Genomic DNA, 18,671 nt, shown 5'->3' on the forward strand with positions numbered 1-18,671 from the left:
GTGCCACTGTAAATCGCCAATCCCTTTTACTTGTTGGTTACTAATCGTAACATGCCATCTAGCAGCCTACTTTAGATTCCAGAAAGAGACCCACTCTGCCTGCAGGCTGTAATGTAAGCAGCCTGTGATGTTGCCTCTCTTCATACCCTTCCCCAAGCCAATGACATAACAGGGGCATCCTTACCATTTTCACCTCCGGGGCGGGGGATATAGGGAAGGAGCAGAGCCTTGCTGACTGGCAACAATGGCTGTAGATGAGAGACCTGCAGAGAAGCAGAAGCATAATGCACAATGGTATGAGGGGTACTAAAGCAGCTTCCAGCACAGGGCTGACTCAGGTTTACAGTGGAGATGTTGCACAGTGCCTCAGAGGAGCTTCAATGGCTGGGTAAGGCAGCAGCAGCAGGGCACCCAGGAAGGTGTGACTAACAGTTGCTAGGGCACCTGCCTCTGCCACCACCACAGCCCCCAACTCCCACCAACAGTGCTTCTGGATTCCCCTTCCCACCCACCCACCCCAATGCCAATGCCCCATATGCTCTCACCTGTTGCATAGGGCAGGTTGTACTGGGCCGGCAACAATGAATAGCCCAGGTGATGGTGATGGTGATGTGTGGACATCAGACGCTGTGAAGGAGAGGAGCGAGGCCGGTCAACGCTTCTCTCAGCACCACTGGCGCCCCCTACACCGCTGCAGCCTGCACTGCTTCCTCCCACCCCACAGCGCTCCTGAGAGGCCTTGTCGCCTATCTGTAAAAGTAACCAGACAGACATGCTGAAGCCCAGACATGAATCTGCAAGAACAGGCCAGCCAAGTACCTAAATGAGGCCAGCTCTTCTGTGGCTTCCTTGCAAGCCATGTTTGTTACTCACTCACTCATTCACTCACTCACTCACTCACTCACACTCCAGGAAATAAAAAGCTAGGGAATCCCTGGCAACAGCCCACTGTTTTAGTTCCCGGTTCCAGAATCAGCCTGGAAAGTACGGCATTTACACCTGGATAGTTCTGTGCCAAGGACAGCACTGAATATCTATTTCCCATTCCAGCACACCACTTACCGTTGGGGACTTGCTCTTGTAGTGGCTGGCGTGCTGTTGCAAGATGTCTAGGGCCTTGGATTCAGAACTGGATTTACAGCCAATGCTGGGGCTGGCGCGGGACTTCTCGCTCTCTTCACTCCCAGAGGATTTGCTGCCGTATGGGGAGAATGAGTAGCTGGAGGGCAGGTATGAGCCTGTGGAGGAGATGCTGGTTAGTACTTTCCCACACACAGCAGAAGAGCAAGCTATTAAAGAGACCAACTGCCCTTAAATATCCCCTAACCAGAAGAGGTGAGAAGTTGAAAGACCTGAACCAGGGATTCTGTCAGAGAGAAGTTTAGAAGCGGATTGTGGAGACTGCACACATTCAATCAGATCCAAGAGAATTTGACATCTCAATCCTGCCCAAAAAAATGTTCCTAGTTATTTTGGGTTGCAGTAACAAGTTTAAAGCAGCCATTGCTCCATCCATAGCAGATTCAGAAGCCTAAAGGACCCTTTGGTAGAACTTTTAGTACCTGAGGAGTGGATGATGCATTGCACACTATCTTGCCTATTCCAATTAACTAGCATTACTTGCTTGGGCATCAGCAAAATTGTACAAATATTATTTTATTTTTGATTCATAAAATTTATATACCACTTGGCTGAAAAAAAATCCTCAAAGCACTTTACAAAAGATGAAACAGTAACATCAGGAAAAATTCACAAAATATACACAAGTCTGCCTACTCCCCTCTCTTTTTAAAAACAAGAGGGACTGTAGTTCAGTGGCAAAGCACATTCCTTGTCTGCAGCAAGTCCCAGGTGCAATTCCCAGCATCTCCAATACAACTCCCAAAACCCTCTGCCTGACTTTCAGGAGATCCACTCCCAGCAGACAGTACAGAGCTAGATGGTCTGACTCCATATAAAAGGCAGCTCCATATGTTTAGATACTTTCTCACGGTTCAAATATTAACACTGTTTATCATCAGCTTGTGTATCTGGGAGGTTTCTATTTCAGTATACATTCTTCATTTTGGTTCCAGTATATTTATTTCATTTTACTGGGGAAGCTGATAATAAATGCAGTCTTTGGGACGTAGACATTTCAATGGGGTACTTTTAACTTCATTATCCAGGCTTGCTACAATACCTGACACCTGTTTTGTGTTGAGCTAGACGGAAACATTAGATCAGATGGATTTTTATTTAAGGAAAACATTTTAAATAAGCTCTGTTTGCATCTGAATTTCAAATCTTATTTTATGTTGCGTGCTCTCTCTCTCTCTCTCTTAAGCTTACACATTCTTGATGTTTTTACATATTGAAGATTGCATTAGAGGTTTTCTTCTGGAAGGCCATACAGGTTACACACACTATTCTGGAAGTTAACCCACGGTTTGCAAGCTAACTTGCAAAATAATTTAATAGCTATACAGTGCGATTGCACTGTTGATCTTAAAACTTGCTTTGTTGGTCTGTGATCCAGGGATGGGGAACCTGTGGCCCTCCCACCTCCCATTAGCCACAGCCAGCAGAGTCAGAGATTGTGAGACTTGTAGCCTAGCAACATCGGGAGGGCCACAACTTACCCACCCTGGTCTAACCCAAACGTACCACTTCTGCATCTTCTTGTTGTTGGATAGTCACCACACTATACCAGACATATTCACTCCAATTTCCAGCTATCAAACATCTCCAAGGATGAAAACGATGGCCCCTTCCCCATGGAAGATCCCACCCCGTTATGATTTATACAGTTCTGCTATTCTCAGGGTCCACCTCAAGCCCCCATACCTGGGTAGTTCTGCATCATAACAGTGGGCATGCCGCGGTAACTGGGATGGTTGGGATCGTATGACTGGCTGTAGGAGTAGCCGTGCATGTAAGGGATGTAGGACTGATGCTGGCTGAGGGGTGAAGACACTGGGACATGGGTGCTGGGTCTGGCTTCCTTCGCCACTAAGCGCGATTCCTCACTGGAGGGCACTTTGCAGTCGGAGCTTGTGCTCTCCTTCCCATCTTCCTTAGCAATGGGCTCTTTGCTGCGGCTCCTCTCCTCCTTTAACTTTCGATCCCTTTCTTCCTTCCACCGCTCATCCTCCGTCTTGATGTCAGAGTATTTAGCAGGGTAAACGTAAGTCCACATGCGAGGCTCAGCTTCCTGTAGCAACATACAGTCAAGGATGTCAGGTGTCTAGAATCAAAGGCATTTCTGAAGTCCTGGAAATCTCAGATTTGACTTAAAATTAAGGGCCTTTGTGGGTGCAATTAAAGTGGGAGACCACAGGTAGCATCCACCAAAGCCTCACCAGTGAAAGAACAATGAGCAAGATATCTGCCCTCCACATATTTCCTCTTAACTATTTGTTACTGTTGTCCTACAGTAGCCTCTTTTGTGCTTTCCTGCCATCACCCAAATCCTTGTCCAGAAGTTGATATTCTGCATTCCTACAAATTTTAGAATGCAAGTTATGCACAAGCTTAGGTAAACATTCTTTACTCATTCTTGAGCTCTGACGAATCATCTTATTGAATTTGTTACCACTCCCAAAGTGTGGGAATTATGTCGGCAGAGCTGGGGGTTTTTTAAAAAAGAAGCTGGGCATGAAGCTCTGACCAGTGCTTTCTTTCTTTAAAAAAATGTTTAGGGGTACTCTCATTTTCCTACTCATATTGAAATACTGCTCCTCAATGAGGCCAAACTTAGATTCACAAAATGTTTAGGGATATGCGTCTCCCTGCGTCCCCCCAGAAAAAAGCACTGGCTCTGACCAAAGAAAGAGGAAAGCTTCACACCTCATAGCCCTCACCACTGTCTAGGCTGTAGGCCCCCAAACCCAGACAACTACACTTGTCCAAGAGCAACATGTCAATGCATTCAGTGCTGGCAATGGAATTCCAGCTTCATCACTTTCAGTCACAATCACTCTGCCCCTAGCCTAGGTATGAGTAAGGGGATGGACAACCGCAAAGGAACAAGAGGTTAACAGAAACAAAAGTATGAAAAACACACGAACAATCTTATTTGGACTGGTTTAGCCCTCTCTTCCTTCCCCACAGAATATTTCTCTCTGCAGCCTCTGTGAACAGTTCACAATGTTAACCAACACAGAGGCAGCTGGCACTTACCCACCCATATCATGTATCAAAATGTGTTCATTACTTTCCAAAATCCCTGACTATCCCCTATTGATTGAGAGGAAGGGGAGGGGAGGCAAGAGAGACTAATGTATAGGTCATTCAGCTAGAGATATTTGTGAAACCTCTTTCACTCCATGTAACACATCTCTGAGCCTCAACAAAATCTGAACAGAACCCAGCAATGTTCACTCCACATCTCAAATCCCCCCCAAAACTGAACTCGACTTTCCAGTAGTCTGCTTCTATCCCCTAATCCAGTTTGTGCCACTACATTGCTAATTAGCAAAGTGGGATAACTCTGGTTCCAGTGTTCGGCCACTGGTCCAACACAATACCCACTGGAAGCTATGTCTGACTCAATCAAGTAGCAAACTGTCTCTGAGAACCAGTCTGAAGCCCTGTGCTCCTCAGTATTACTGAACTGATTTAGAGAACAGCTAGATTGCGTCTCCCCAAAAGACTCCTGCTTACCTGTGAGTACCAGAGTACTGGGTCCACCTCAGCCTGCCGTCCACAGTCCAAACCTGCCTTTGACTCTGTCTCTTTCCCCAGATGGCTTTCACTTAACTTCCCCTTGAGGCTTTCTACAGTTTGGCCTTGGAGCTTTGAGGAATTCTCCAACTTGGGAATTATGACTGACTTGGCTACATCACCCCCCTGCTCCTTGGTCTTGCTCAGTCCAGATTTGACCAGGTCAGTCAGGCTGGGTGCTTTGGTCAGTGTGGGAGGTAGAGACGGCTTCTGCTTCCATTCCTCCTTGAGTGCCACCTCTCTCTCTTTTAGCCCCAGCTCTACTTTCTTGTCAATCCCACGCTGCTGCTGCTGCTCCAGACTCTGGCGCTGCTTTTGCTGGTCTTCGTACTGCTGACGGTAGGTAGGGTTAGTGCTGAGCAGATGGGCATGGTAGCCTTGTTCACTATAGCCATAAGGAGGCACGTAGGCATACTGGTTATAGTAAAGAGACTGCATGTACATATTGGACCTCTGTTGGATGACAGACGGCTGCTGGCTGGAAGGACCCAGGTCTGCCTTCTTCTCCTCACAAACCTCGTTCTTCACTTTTACCTCTGGGCTCGGTGGTTCCTCATCTTTCTTCAGTTTCAGGGCCTGACTGTCTATGGTGGCTTGGCTGTTGGGATTAATGGAACCAGGACTTGACTGTGCATAACCTGGAGAGTAATAAGCCTCAAATCCTTGATAATAGGGAGAGTCCTTGTTTTGAGGTTGCGAGGGGAAGAGGGCCTTTTTGGCCCCTTCCTTGGCAAGCTGCTCAGGGTCCTTTGCCTTCATGCTCTCCAGCTTGCCTTCACCATCCTCCCCTGCATCTGAGATGTCAGAATAGGCTGGACTATTTGTTTTCACAGAGCTAGCTTCAGCACCATTTTGAGTTACAACATGAAGCGGAGTCATGGGTTGCGTGGGTGCTGCACTATCAAGTCGGCTGGCACCCCCAATGGATGGGCTTGGGGCATTATCAGTGAAGCTGTAGATCTTATCTGCCTCAGCCTTGATGCTGGCAAGGCGGCTCTGGTGGGGGTCAGATGAGCCATTCAGGAGACTCTCCCCTTTTGTCCCAAGGTCACTGGGCTCTCCCCGGAAGGGGCTCTTGCCTTCCTCAGCTCGACACACTTTCCCAGGAGTCAAGGGGCTCTCTAGTTCCTTGGACTCTTTCTTCTTCTTATCCTTCTTCTTCTTGTCCTTGGCAGGAGTAAGTGCTGGACTGACCGTGAAAGGCTCTCCCATTACAGTTGGCTTGGGTTGAATAGGTTTCAGCTGGGGACTGTTGGGCATGGCTTGAACCACTGTGGTGGTGAGGCCAGTGGAGGAGCCAGGGCTGGTAGCAGTGAATGTAGCTGTTTGGAAGGTGTAGATTTGTGGTGGGATGGCTGGGGCTATGGGTCGAGCAGACTTGATGCTCTTTGATGATATCTTCTCAGGCTTGACACTGACAGGCTTTTTAGCTTTTTCCTTGTCACTGCTCCTCTTCTCCACTGAGTCAAAGCCATCATTGCTTGTCTCATCAGCTACCAGAGGGCCATCCTCAGATCCATCATTGGACAGAGCACCAGAGTCAGGGTCTCCTTCGCCACCAAGCTTCTTTTTGCAAGCAGCTTTGGGGTTGAACTTGCTTGATGGTGATGGACTGTGCGGTTCCATCAGCCGTACTTTGGGGGTAGTTGATCGAGCCGGGGAGACTGAGCCTTTCTGGCTACCAGAAGCACCGTTACAGCTGCCCAGGTCAGCTGGAAGAGATGACTCCTCCCCATACTCACTATCCCCATCAGCTTCAGGTTTGCTGTCATCATCTGTGTGTGCATGAGCCTGGTGATACTTGAGTCCATTGATGTGCTTATACTTTTTGCTACAGTTGGGGTGGGGACAATCAATGAGAATGGGGGAGGGGCAGTTCCTATCGAGAATGGTGGGTTCTACCTTGACAGTTGTTGTGGCAACTGCTGCAGCAGCTGCCGCTGCCGCAGCCATTGGTGTAGCAGCTGAACCCATAGAGTTTGTGCGAACACGCTTGCTCCCCTTGGAGTCCTCAGAACTTGAATTCACTTCCATGTCAGAAAGGGGCTTGCTCTTCCGCTTGGTCACTGACGAAGGGCTGGCCTTGACATCCTCAGTTGTGCCGCTGGGTGGGAGGCGGTGCTCTGAGGAGTTTTGGCTGCCTCTGCGTCCCTTGCTGTTGGCCCCTGCCCGAGTCTTGCTGCTGTTACTTGTCCCTTTGCTATCAGAGGCTGCTGTGCTCTCATTCATGGGAGGGTTACTGTTGGGTCTCATGCGCTTGCCTCTCCCTCGACCATTTCGCATCTCCAGGTCACTGGTGGGAGAATCACAGAACCTAGGCGATAACAGAACAGGGCTTAGGAACATTCAAGGTTAGACTTCAAGCCATGCCCACCCTCTGCAATTGGCTCTTGCCTCAAAAGCTACCACAAAGTGGTTGAGAGAGTACTAGAGTCTCTGGCACAATTCTCCTGCTCTTATCTGCAAAGCTACTATATACACACATCCTTGGCTGGGTTTCCCAGAAGTAGGCAAGCAGGAGGCATACATACACTGTTTTCTAAATCAGGAGGAGGCAGACTGTATGGCCCTTAGGGTTCTTTTCAGACACCTGCAGAACCGTGTTAGAATCCTGAGACTTCTAGCTTTTAACATATCTATTTCAAGCATTTAAAAATGGAAGGACTCTTCCACAACTTCTAAAACAAGATGTGAACTCAAGCCAAATTAATAGATGATTGTCCCCAGGAACCATACTGATACAAAGAGGAGTGCAACAGTTAAACTCCCTCAAAAGAGATGAGGTACAGTAACTGAACTCAGTTTCTCTAGGGAGAAATTGCATCAATGGCAAACTGCATGGTAATCAAGATAGGACAGCAACACTGGCTACAGAGAACTTCAAATTTAAATCAGAATAATTCTTCCTGCCTAGGACAGAACAGGGCAACTGCTTTAGTTCTTATTCCAGCCTGCTACATGTGCCTATACATTCCCTTCTCCTTACAGTATGACAGTTTCTTAGTGTTGCTTAAAATCAAAGTATCCATCCTCTAGCAGAATCCCATAATGAGTGAGAGGAAAAAGTCACCAAGCACACTACAGGAAGAGCCTTTTTGCCTTATGCTTTACCTGGGTGGTGCCCAATCATGCTGCGTGCAATCCAGTAGTGTCCCCACATAAGTCTTATTCCTCCAGGTGACATTCACCACCAGCATACCTGCAGGAGTAAAAGGGAGGATTGTGAACACTCAGTTCTCTTGCAAATCTTGCCCCATCCTCAGCCTACAACTTAGCCACAATGCAGAAACATCCTGCTGAACAGGTCAGAACAAGTGTGGGTGGAGACAGTTACCAAAGCCTGCAGCAGAACTCAGGTAGCACTTGCTTGGGGCTTTGTATTCATTTAGTTATTTGGCCATCAATACAACTGAAGAACCCCCACCTTACTGGTTGCGTGGCTGTAGACGGTTCAGAATAGTCCTCAAGGTCAGGATTCTGATAATATTGCTGCTATAAACAGCACACATAAACAGCACTATGTTTATTTAATGCACTGGTCGTATCTTCAATTCTGCACAAAGCAGTATTATTAGGAAACACAGGTGCTTTTGTGGGGTGAAATTCACAGCTACAGCCAAACCCTGCCTCTGGGCACATGTACAGGTCCAATAGGAGAGGTACCCTTACCTTTCCAACACATTTTTTTCTGTGCCAAACAGTCAAACTGCCCAAAAGCTGGTGCCCAAAGCAGCTCTATTACTGAACAGCTGAAGAGCTTATAAACACATCCATTAATCTCATCTTTGTATTCCACAAAACATATGATGGATCACACATTTACAGAAGAATCAAGTCCACAGGTGGGCCCCACTTTTTTCTTTTTTCTTTTTTGCAGACTTGATAAATACATGGCCAACCCTCTGAGGGCCACATCCAACAGCTGGGTGGGACTACACACCTGACTTCATGATGTTAGATGGATTTCTCCATGGAAAACCATGGAGCTTATCCTTGGTGCCAAATTTGAACAGTGCCAAATGCAATCCCCATTGCAAATGAACAATCAGGAGTATTCCTGTCAGCTCTGACTGTAACTGTCGCACAGCTAATGCTTTAAGATGTCAGGTCCATATGTTGGAGATTCTCCACCATTGCTCAAAGCCCATCCAAGGGCAAACAACTTCTGAGGGCTGAAACTTGCACCACCCTGCATTCATTTTGAGTCTCCCTCTTTAGGAGCAGAACCTGAGGGGTAAAGACTCTGTACTAGACAACACATGCCCTACTGAGCAACTAGTCTCTCTAATCCCGTATCAAGAAAATATTAAAACTGGAGTGGGGATCTCAGTAAAGGATTATTGACTGTATAGAATAGACTCATAAGCACTCCTAGGCCAGCTGTGCTCAGCTGTCCAGTTTCAAAATTTGTAGTGCTCACTCAGGATACTCTTTGTCTGCAGACTTAGTTTACAGGTCAATCATGAAGTCTCAGAAGGAGCAAATATTTGAAATAACCAGCTGTGAAAAACATAGGGACCTTTTTAATCTTCATTTTCAAATTGGGGTCAAAAATTATTTCTCTCTCAAACAGAAGCAAGCACTTGTTAATGACCTACAGTTTCTGGGTTTTACCACAGAAGCATCTGAGTCTGTTCTTCCGGGTCCCTACCAACATCTGCCATGTACACTGCCAGAACCCAAAGAGTGCTCACTAATGGTTCCTTGTCATCCTGGAAAACAACAACTTGGGTGCCACAGGGTTATGTCCTGGGCTTGTTGTTGTTCAACAACTTTGTAAATGAATTAGAGAAAGGAATTGAGGGGATGCTCATCAAATTTTCAGATCACACCAAACTGGGAGGGGTAGTTAATGCTACAGAAGACAGATTCAGGGTTCAATATGGCCTTAAAATATTAGAGAACTGGGCCCAACTGAACATTATTGTTTCAATAAGGACAAATGTAAGGTTCTACACTTAGGCAGGAAGAATCAGCTGTACCAATATAAGATGGGGGACATATGGCTTGCCAGTAGTATATGTGAAAAGGATCTAGGGGTCTTAGCAAGTTTAATGTGTCAACAGTGTGATGCAGCAGCAAAAAAAGCTAATACTATTGTAGGCTGCATCAAGAGAAGTATAGTGTCCAGGTCACAGGAACTAACAGTACCATTCTATTCTGCCTTGGTCAGACCACACCTGGAATATTGTGTCTAGTTCTGGGCACTGCAATTTAAGAAGAATATTGATAAGCTGAAATGGGTGCAGAGGAGGGCGACCTACATGATCAAGGGTCCGGAAACCAACGGGACTGGGGGTCTGCAATGTGTTCATTGGCAGGCTGCTTGTCTTGGTGAGAGCTCTTCTGACTGTGGGACTGTGAAACTCAGAATGTTAGGAAGTGCACACAAAGCCTGGATTTTTATTTTTTTATTTTTTAAATTGTTGGAGAAGGCTCCCTGCCTCCTCAGAAAGCTCTCAGCATCTTGGCTCCTCTGCCGCCCACACCACTTCCCATTCCACCCAACATCCTTCCTGAAGTTCCAGGATCTATCTTCCTGCAGGTGTCACCATCATCCAGCAGGCTCCGGCTCTTCAATGCAAGGCTGCTTTGTAAAGCTTTATGCTCAGGCTTCACACACTGCTTTCCTGCAGAGCCTTACAAGTTAATTGCGTGGCAAGACGCCAGCAGCTGCTTCCATCTCGGAGCTGGCAGGTCAGATTAGGAAGGACGTTCTGGCAGTCTGCCTGCTGCCATGATCACAGGAGAAAGATGAAGAGCTCTGTAAAGCAGAGACCTCAGCGGTGGTTGAGCTGCCCCCTCCCTTTGCCTGCTGCTCTGGCAACCAAACAAAGCACAAGACTAATTGTAACTCCTGCCCGACACACCGTGTCCTAGATTTAACCTACCTCAATCAATCACACACAAAAAATCCCTCCCAGCAAATACATTCAGAATTATTTTGTGAAATGCAAGATGATTTGCGATGCAGCCTTTGCCTCTGAAGAACCACCCTAGTTGGGGAGGGAGGGGGAAAGAGAGAAGTGGAAGGGCTATGTTCAGCCAGCACTAGCAATCTGGAGCCAACTATGATTAAGGCATTTGGAATTGCTGTAAGACTGGAGAAGGAGAGACCTTATCAAAGCATTACAAACCTACCATGTTCTGGCAGTAACCCTGCTTTTTTATGCTATTCCTAAGCTCATCCCTAGTGCTTTCTAAAAGCAAATCAGGATAATAATCCCTACTTTTATAGGGCCAAAGAGATGCAGCAGCAGCTCACCTAAAAATCACAAATCCAGCTGCTGAGCTAAGACTCCTTGGTCAGAGACTCCAAACTGCAGCCCTTTTACTGGTGGCAAGTTCAGATGCAGAGGGATGGCAACTATTAAGAGACATAGATTGTTTTCAGACCAAGAGTCTTTTGAGACTATTGTTTTTGTATGTAATAGATATGCAGCTGTAACTCAGATGTTGTAGGGGTATCCAGAAAGGTTTCCCCAAGGAAACATTTCTGTTGCAAGCATAATGCATTTTTCCCTGGCACACATATGGAGAAAATGACTACTGTGTGGAATGTGACAACACAAGCATCACAGACCCTGAATGCTCATGACATCACTGGGGATAAATGACACGCATTCACCTCCCAGGTGCCATTTTGCCAACATTTTTAACGTTATTTAATTTTCATTCACTTATTTGAATCCACCACATTTCCTTTGTTTCTTTCAAGTCTATTGCCTCATCCTTGCCCCTTTACCTTATGTCTCGATATCTACTAGACTGTAAACCTGCAGGATTATTTTGGATTGTAAAGTATCTAGTTATAGCTATAAATAATAGTTATAAATACATAAATGTACATTAACCGACTCCAATACTGAAGTGCACATCTCCACATATTTTTTTAACCAGCCCCAAGTCTCCATTGCTATGAAGAGAAGCAACAGCTTAAGAAACATTTTTCTTCCTTTCCAAATTGTCTGCTTTCACAAAACCCATCATTTCTGTTTCCCATGACTTACAATCATTAGCCCCTAGGGCAGACAGCTGGGGTGGAGATGCGGGGAGAGGACTGTATTTCATTTAAAATAAAAAAAATATGTTAAAACTGTGGCAGCTAGGGCTATGCAAGGTTTCAAAATTGTATATATTCTCTAATTTGGATACAACTCAGTTTGCTAAGTTTGAGTTTTCAGTAATGCAAAATTCAAGTGGTTTTGTATGCACTAAATCACCATAATGGCATTGCCTTCTTCTGCCCAGAGACTGTGTGAACTGCCACCTTTTTTCACAAAAAAGAACCCCTCTCAAAACAAAAAAAGGGAACATCACAACCCCAAGATAAAACGAAAGGCACGAGATTCAGGAAAATACGCTTCTGGCGTTTCCTTTGTGCAGCAGCTGCTGTTGCCATGCAGTGATCCTTGTTGCTATGAAGATCTCCATGTCAGACAATAGCTTTTTAGCTCTAAGCACTATTGCTATTGGCTGAGATATTTCCCAGGTGAGCAGTGATGGTGCCTGAATCATCAGTTTTAGGGGTTGGTTGAAATTGGACCTCCCCCACATGGAGCAGGTCTGGAGAGACCGGAGGCTCTCTTTAGTTACAAGGCTTCCTCCCTCCTCCCCAACCCCCAGTGGCATTAATCACAGCAAAAGGAAAATGGGAGCCTGGCAACTCATAAGGCAGCAAGTGGTGTGCTGCATTCCAGTATAATTAGATCCATTAAAGATCCCGGCAGATCAGAATCACGCCTAACAGAATTAGGAAAACTGCTAAGACAGCTGTCTTAAATGCCTTAAAATGCCCATAGAAGTATTTAACACAACATATCCTTGTGAAAGGCAGGCAGAAGGAACAAGCAGAAGTTAGAAGGCAGCTGCCATGCTAAGCAGATAGCTACCTATGGAACATAGAGAAGTGCTACAACTTTTGCATAAGCTGACGGCCTCAGAAGCAGATAGTAGCCCAGCCATGCAAACAATTCCACAAAAAATGTAGCAATTCACCTTGCCACAAAAATACAGACATCAGTCATTTGTGACACAGAGGCCTGAAAGGACAGAATGTACCAGTTTATTTTACCCTTTCTTGCCAGACAACCTGAAAGAGTTTTTTACCTGCCGCAGACAACCAAGTGAGAGTACAAACCTGAAACTACCCATGGGAGGTCATTAAAAAAACGTGTTCTCATAAACTAACCTTGTTGGTTAACTACTACTGAGGATTTGCTACCCGCCCACACTGATCAAACCTGCTGAAATCCTGTGGAGAGTTTTTATCTGTTCTCATGAAGTACTAAGATGGCTACTCCTTGCTTTGTTGTTCATTTCAACTTCTACCAGCTTCCATAATGTGGCAACATCAGCTGGGGACACTAGAGCACCAACAGCATTGTACACACAGAAAAGAGAACTAGGACTCATGAGAAGGGTGTGCTTACATGTTAAGAAACCAAAGAAGGATAAGCCTGGTGTTGATTCTTTTATTATTATTATTATTATTATTATTATTATTATTATTATTATTGGTATCTTTCAATTCCTTTTGATAATAACTGGAAATAAAATTCTGCTATTTGTCATATGTATATTTTGGCTCAGCATCTAACACAATGTAAGAGAAATGACCTAAGCTACCAAAATTGTAAACATTAACCTGAAATCCATTAAGTGGGGAGGGTGGCAGGAACCTCTTGCCACATACATTAACCAGACTCCACATACTCAAGTCAGCCAATGATGCAATAGTTCCAAACTGCTTTGAAGGATGCACAGCCTCTGATGTGAGAGAAAATCATCACTTCTGACAGCAGGGACCAAGCAGCAGCCAAGAGTAGCCTCACAGGCAAGATCTTTGCACACATTGCACTGAATGAGTACAGGTTAAAAATAGCTGAGCTACAGGAATCACAGCATACCTCCTAGGCAAGTCCTGAAATCATAGCTGATCTTTAAAGAAGAAAAGAAAAAAGACTAACATGAAAGGACAGGCTGCAAAAACTATTAAAAGCTAAGAGCAAGAGGGAAGGCAGCCAGCAGCATAAGACAAGTGCCATACTCTGCCTGCCTCCTAAGCAGCATTCTCTGAAACACATATAGGAGGACTGAACATTGCCATATCATGAGATATGTAAACTACATAATTATGGGTGCCACTACCACAGAATCCAGAGGAATAATGGGCTTGTCCCACAGTATTCTGATATTCCAGAAGAATGAGTCCCTGTGGCAAATCCTCTGCACATCAAAGTTTTGATATGTGCCTGGTAAATATAAGAGTGTAGAAGAAAGGGGGTGGGTAGCATCAATCGAGAGAAGGTTACTACAAAAAGCAAATAATAGGTGATCCAGTGCTCACTGATCATCTCTTTCAGCCTTTCCACAAAAAGCCCTGGAGACACCAGTGTGCAGACCTACCAATCTGAGAAAGAGCACCTGTCAGGGCTTTCTTCTCAAATAATAACTGCTTAGAACCTGTCAATTCCACTCTGCCTGGCATCATATGAAGATGGATATGTAAGAGGCCAAGGAGATATATTTTACTTCTCAGCAAGATGCTGTCCTTGCATCACTTTCACTCAAGGTAATTGCCTACCTCCCAGTTTCTACTGGCTGTCTGTGTAGATGAATCACATCTCTTAAGGAGTAGAGGCAATGGGCTAGTGATGGTGGCAGAACATGGACTGGCTTGCCGGGGTAGAAAATGCACTCACAGTTTTTAGAAGCAGGCACATCTGGCAAACTTTCATTCTACCTCCAACTTAAAAGACTAATCTGAACAATGGCCCTGAGAGGAGGTTTTAGAAAATACAAGGTCAGGAAGTGGGCAGAATGTAGAATTCAAACAAGGTGCAAATTTGTAGCAGGTAAGATGCTTTGGCCTCAGATCAAGGGATCCCCCCCCCCCTTAGCTTATAATCAGAGTAAAACAGGCACTCTAAAGGTGAAGGGAAAAAATCTTTCATGTGCCTAAATATAGGAACCCAGAACAGCAAAATCAAGGCAACAGGCATGACCAAGTTTTTAGATGTGGTGTAGTCTTTTATCTCAACACCTAAGTGCTGCTTCACTGTTTGTGAAGAAGTGCGATTGCTGAAGAAGATAGGATGCAAGAATAGGTGGTACACCCCAGAAGCCTCTACAGTGTGTTCTCATTTTGCCTAGCGAGAGGAGCCTTCTTGGAAGCAGCTTTTACCCTGGACTACACCACTTCCAAAGGAACAATACTGACCCAATTAAGAGCAATTTGCATTATGGCAGAGTCCTCTGGGGCAACATTTATTTTGTGCAATGCCACACAAATTGAACTAGGCTGGGATACAGCATTTGAACCATCAGTTGACCAGCACTACTCTTAAAACAAACATACTGAAGGACACCTACCGTCTTCTGTCTCCTGCCATACGATGCCCTCCAGATTGACACTGGTGCCAGGTTCACAGGGGCCCAAGCACTCTGGCTCCGTAGCAAGAGCCACATCACATGTGTTCACCCCTACAGAGCGAGTGCGTACCATTATCTGCTCACATGGTGATGAGATATCACTGTTGACAACAGGAACAAGAAGATGCAATGGTAGCACTGCAGGGGTGGACACTGGAGACTCCATCTGGAAAAAGAGAAAATACAAATGAATACAGATGGATAAGGGAAGCTGGGTCTTCCTTATGTCTGCAACACCCCCAAATTGAGATGGTCTGGCATTTAGGCCCTGTATTTGCCACTTGGATCTTAGCTTTAGGAGCAGATGTCACAAGTTCTTACTCAATATGTTCAGCACTGGAGGACAGAATCTAGGTGCTTTTTGCACCCCCAACTTGTGAATGGAAATTATAGCATTTTACAAATTAAGTTTTGACTCATCCAGCCCCCTCCTCCTTGTATGCCTCCTTACACATGCAGCTCTTATTTAAAAGGGAAAAGGAGACCAAGGCCTAGCTCTCACCCAGGTAGTAAGCTTCTTTCTGGGTTATAGATGGGACCTCATATGGACAGAATGCATGTGTGTGTGTGCGCGCGCGTGCACACACACACTTAAAACTGGCACAATGGGTAGAGGGATGGGCTAGACCTCTTTCTCCTTGATATTTAAGGATTACCCCTCCCCAACTCTGGAGTTATTTTTGTAGGAAGGAGCATTAAAACACACAAATCCTGCATCTGTAGTCTGATGTGGTACAAGCCAGACATACATTTACCGCCTTGGTGAGAACTAGGCACAAGTCAGCCTGGTTATTGGCCAGTGTGTATTCTATAGAAACAGATTCCAATATGGCAGATGCAAGTTATCCCCTGAAGCCTGCCACCAAGCGATCACGTTGCTACCACAAAGAGCAGGAAAATCACCTCTAATACGCAGGTCACATGTCACATATGAAGAAAGGGCAATTTCAGGGCCTTATCCAACCTGCCCATCTCTTTTCAAAGGAGAACTATCTCCCTCTCCCAATTTAAGTAACCACCTTATAAAGGAAATCCCTCAGCCACCCCTGAAAGAGAATCTGCAGCATGAAGATGCTGCCTGCTCAGACAGAATCAGTTTTTGAGTACAAGGTTTCCAATTTGGCTTCTGCTGCCTCAAATAATCAGTTAATTCAAAAATTGTTCCAAATGCCACTCAACATTCAAGTGATGGCCCTGGGTATCTTCTGGTAAGAGCAGACACATTCCAATCAGGGGGATAAAGGCTTCAAGCTGTCATTTTGGGAAATCTGCCTGCTTGCTGGCGATTATAGCCTGCTGTTCTTGGTCTCAGATGAACCAAAAGCAAAAATCTCCAAGCCCCTTTGCCACACTCTCTTTCCCATGGACATTCATGTACATAAAATCAGGAGTTATTTATGGAACAATACTGCCAACAGCCACACACACACATTCAAACTAATTCTGGTTTTTGAACAGTTGTCAGATAATCCTCCTTAGCTGATGCCATCCCCCTCCCCCTCCCCCTCCCCAACTAGCTATGTCTTTTTATAAAGTAATTAAATGCAATGAAAGAGAGCAAGTGGATTCTTGTGTGCCCAGTGCTGCACATCAGAATTACATCTCTACAATGTTCCCAAAACAATCCTTGGGAGGGGAGAGTTGTACAGTATCATCGCAAATATACTGAGCTCCCTTCAACTCTCAGGAATAATTGTGTCCAAAAACTTAGTAAGAAAATGGTGGGAAAGGACAAATTCTATGTTAGCTAGTGCCCCTGAAAGAGGATGAGGAGGCAAAAGCCCTCATGTTTATCCTTCAGTGAACACATTCTCATTAAATGTTCCCCATCACACGAGCAATAACTGAGGGAAACAGCTGCCTCCCCTTTGGCAAGGTTCGGTGCCCAAGAACGTGGGCAATGCTGAGCTCTGGGGATGGATTTTCACTTCCAGTCATGTTAACATAGCAGAACGAAACACCCAGAGGGCCTTTTGCCTGCTTGCCTGCGTTTGGCTTCTTCTCCTTCTGTGTATATCCTTGCTCTGGACAGCTGAACAAAGCAAATCCAATCTCATCAACATTTAATACTGGATGCCAGTTTAATCTGCAGTGACTGAGCTGGTTGTATCTGCCCAGGCAGGTAGCAAAGCTTATGGCCTAGTTCTCTCAGAGGCAGTAAGTCTGTATCTTGATTGTACCAGTTCCCTCAGCCCTCACTTCAAGACCAAATGCTCTCTCGCAGAAAAAAAAAACATTCCTACACATTTCTAGCATGTTAGAACAAGGCTATAAATCTAACCTGTATTTATGGATGTACCACTTTCTCAGTACACTTCCCACATAGCCAAGACAACCCTTCAAACCATCAGGTAACTATGGTTAGTTTTAACTTCCAAACCATGGTTTTCAAATCTACTTCAACCCATAGTTTGGAAGTTTGTGCCAACTATAGTTTGCCTGATTGATGTCAAACTATGGGTAAAGTAAAACCAGCAAATAGAGGAGGGAGAACATGGTTGAACACTCAGCTCATGTTATCAATCTTCTAAACCAGAGCTGCTTATTCTTTGGCCCTTCAGATGTTGCTGAACTAAAATTCTCCACTTCCCTGGCTATTGGCCACGCTGGCTAGGACTGATAGGAACTGTAGTTCAAAAACATCTGTATGGCCACAGGTTAGCCATCCCTGCTGTAAGTCATGCTTGGGAGGATGAGGATTTGAGCCCGGCTTATATCTCTTGCATTTTAAAATGTCTCCTGGCAAAAGAAGTGCAGTCTTCTGTGCATGGTGGGGTATGTCACATTTTGCTGAGCCAGGCCCCAATGACTGCATTTGTGAAATCAGGCCAATTTGCTTAGTTTCAAGCTTAGGAACTGGCTTCTGATAAAGATTGACATGGAGACAGAAAAGAAACAGGCATGCAGAGACTAAGTAAAAAGGTAAAGGGACCCCTGACCATTAGGTCCAGTCGTGACTGACTCTGGGGTTGCGGCGCTCATCTCGCTTTATTGGCCGAGGGAGCCGCCATACAGCTTCCGGGTCATGTGGCCAGCATGACTAAGCCGCTTCTGACGAACCAGAGCAGTGCACGGAAACGCCGTTTACCTTCCCGCCGGAGTGGTACCTATTTATCTACTTGCACTTTGATGTGCTTTCGAACTGCTAGGTTGGCAGGAGCAGGGACCGAGCAACGGGAGCTCACCCCGTCGCAGGGATTTGAACCGCTGACCTTCTGATCGGCAAGTCCTAGGCTCTGTGGTTTAACCCACAGCGCCACCCGCATCCCTAGACACTAAGTAGCTACACTGTAATCACAATGCATTTGCAAAGATTGCAAAGATTCCAAGGTGTCTGGGAGCAAGAAAAGGTCTCAGTGGTGGCAGCATACCCCTTTATCCTGACTAAGAGAGAATTTGTTTATTGGGACAATTCCCTAGAGCAGTCTCACAACAATCTAAAGCACATTTTGCCTTGATTCTGGCAACAGCTCTGACACCACCCTAGAAAGGAATGTCATCTACAGCCCCAACATTTACACTTCTTACACTTA

At 45.5% G+C, this 18,671-nt stretch overlaps 1 protein-coding gene across 3 annotated transcripts in view; it reads right to left on the reverse strand.

Annotated features, from left to right (window-relative positions):
- The window catches only part of ZNF609 (zinc finger protein 609), a 117,420-nt gene that overhangs the window by 1,927 nt on the left and 96,822 nt on the right, over positions 1 to 18,671 (reverse strand). For 2 of the 3 annotated variants that reach the window (XM_080980266.1, XM_080980267.1), the window contains exons 3-9: positions 15,079 to 15,304; positions 7,816 to 7,903; positions 4,645 to 7,018; positions 2,827 to 3,193; positions 1,063 to 1,238; positions 546 to 750; positions 185 to 263 (exon numbers count right to left, since the gene is read on the reverse strand). In XM_080980266.1, coding sequence (XP_080836392.1) covers positions 190 to 263; positions 546 to 750; positions 1,063 to 1,238; positions 2,827 to 3,193; positions 4,645 to 7,018; positions 7,816 to 7,903; positions 15,079 to 15,304 — 3,510 coding nt within the window. In that variant the 3' untranslated portion in view covers positions 185 to 189. The remainder of the gene's footprint in view (positions 1 to 184; positions 264 to 545; positions 751 to 1,062; positions 1,239 to 2,826; positions 3,194 to 4,644; positions 7,019 to 7,815; positions 7,904 to 15,078; positions 15,305 to 18,671) is intronic. The other variant, XM_080980268.1, reaches the window with a different exon arrangement.

The sequence above is a fragment of the Podarcis pityusensis genome (assembly GCF_964106645.2).
Source record: "Podarcis pityusensis genome assembly, chromosome: 14".
In the NCBI taxonomy this organism is placed as follows: domain Eukaryota; kingdom Metazoa; phylum Chordata; class Lepidosauria; order Squamata; family Lacertidae; genus Podarcis; species Podarcis pityusensis.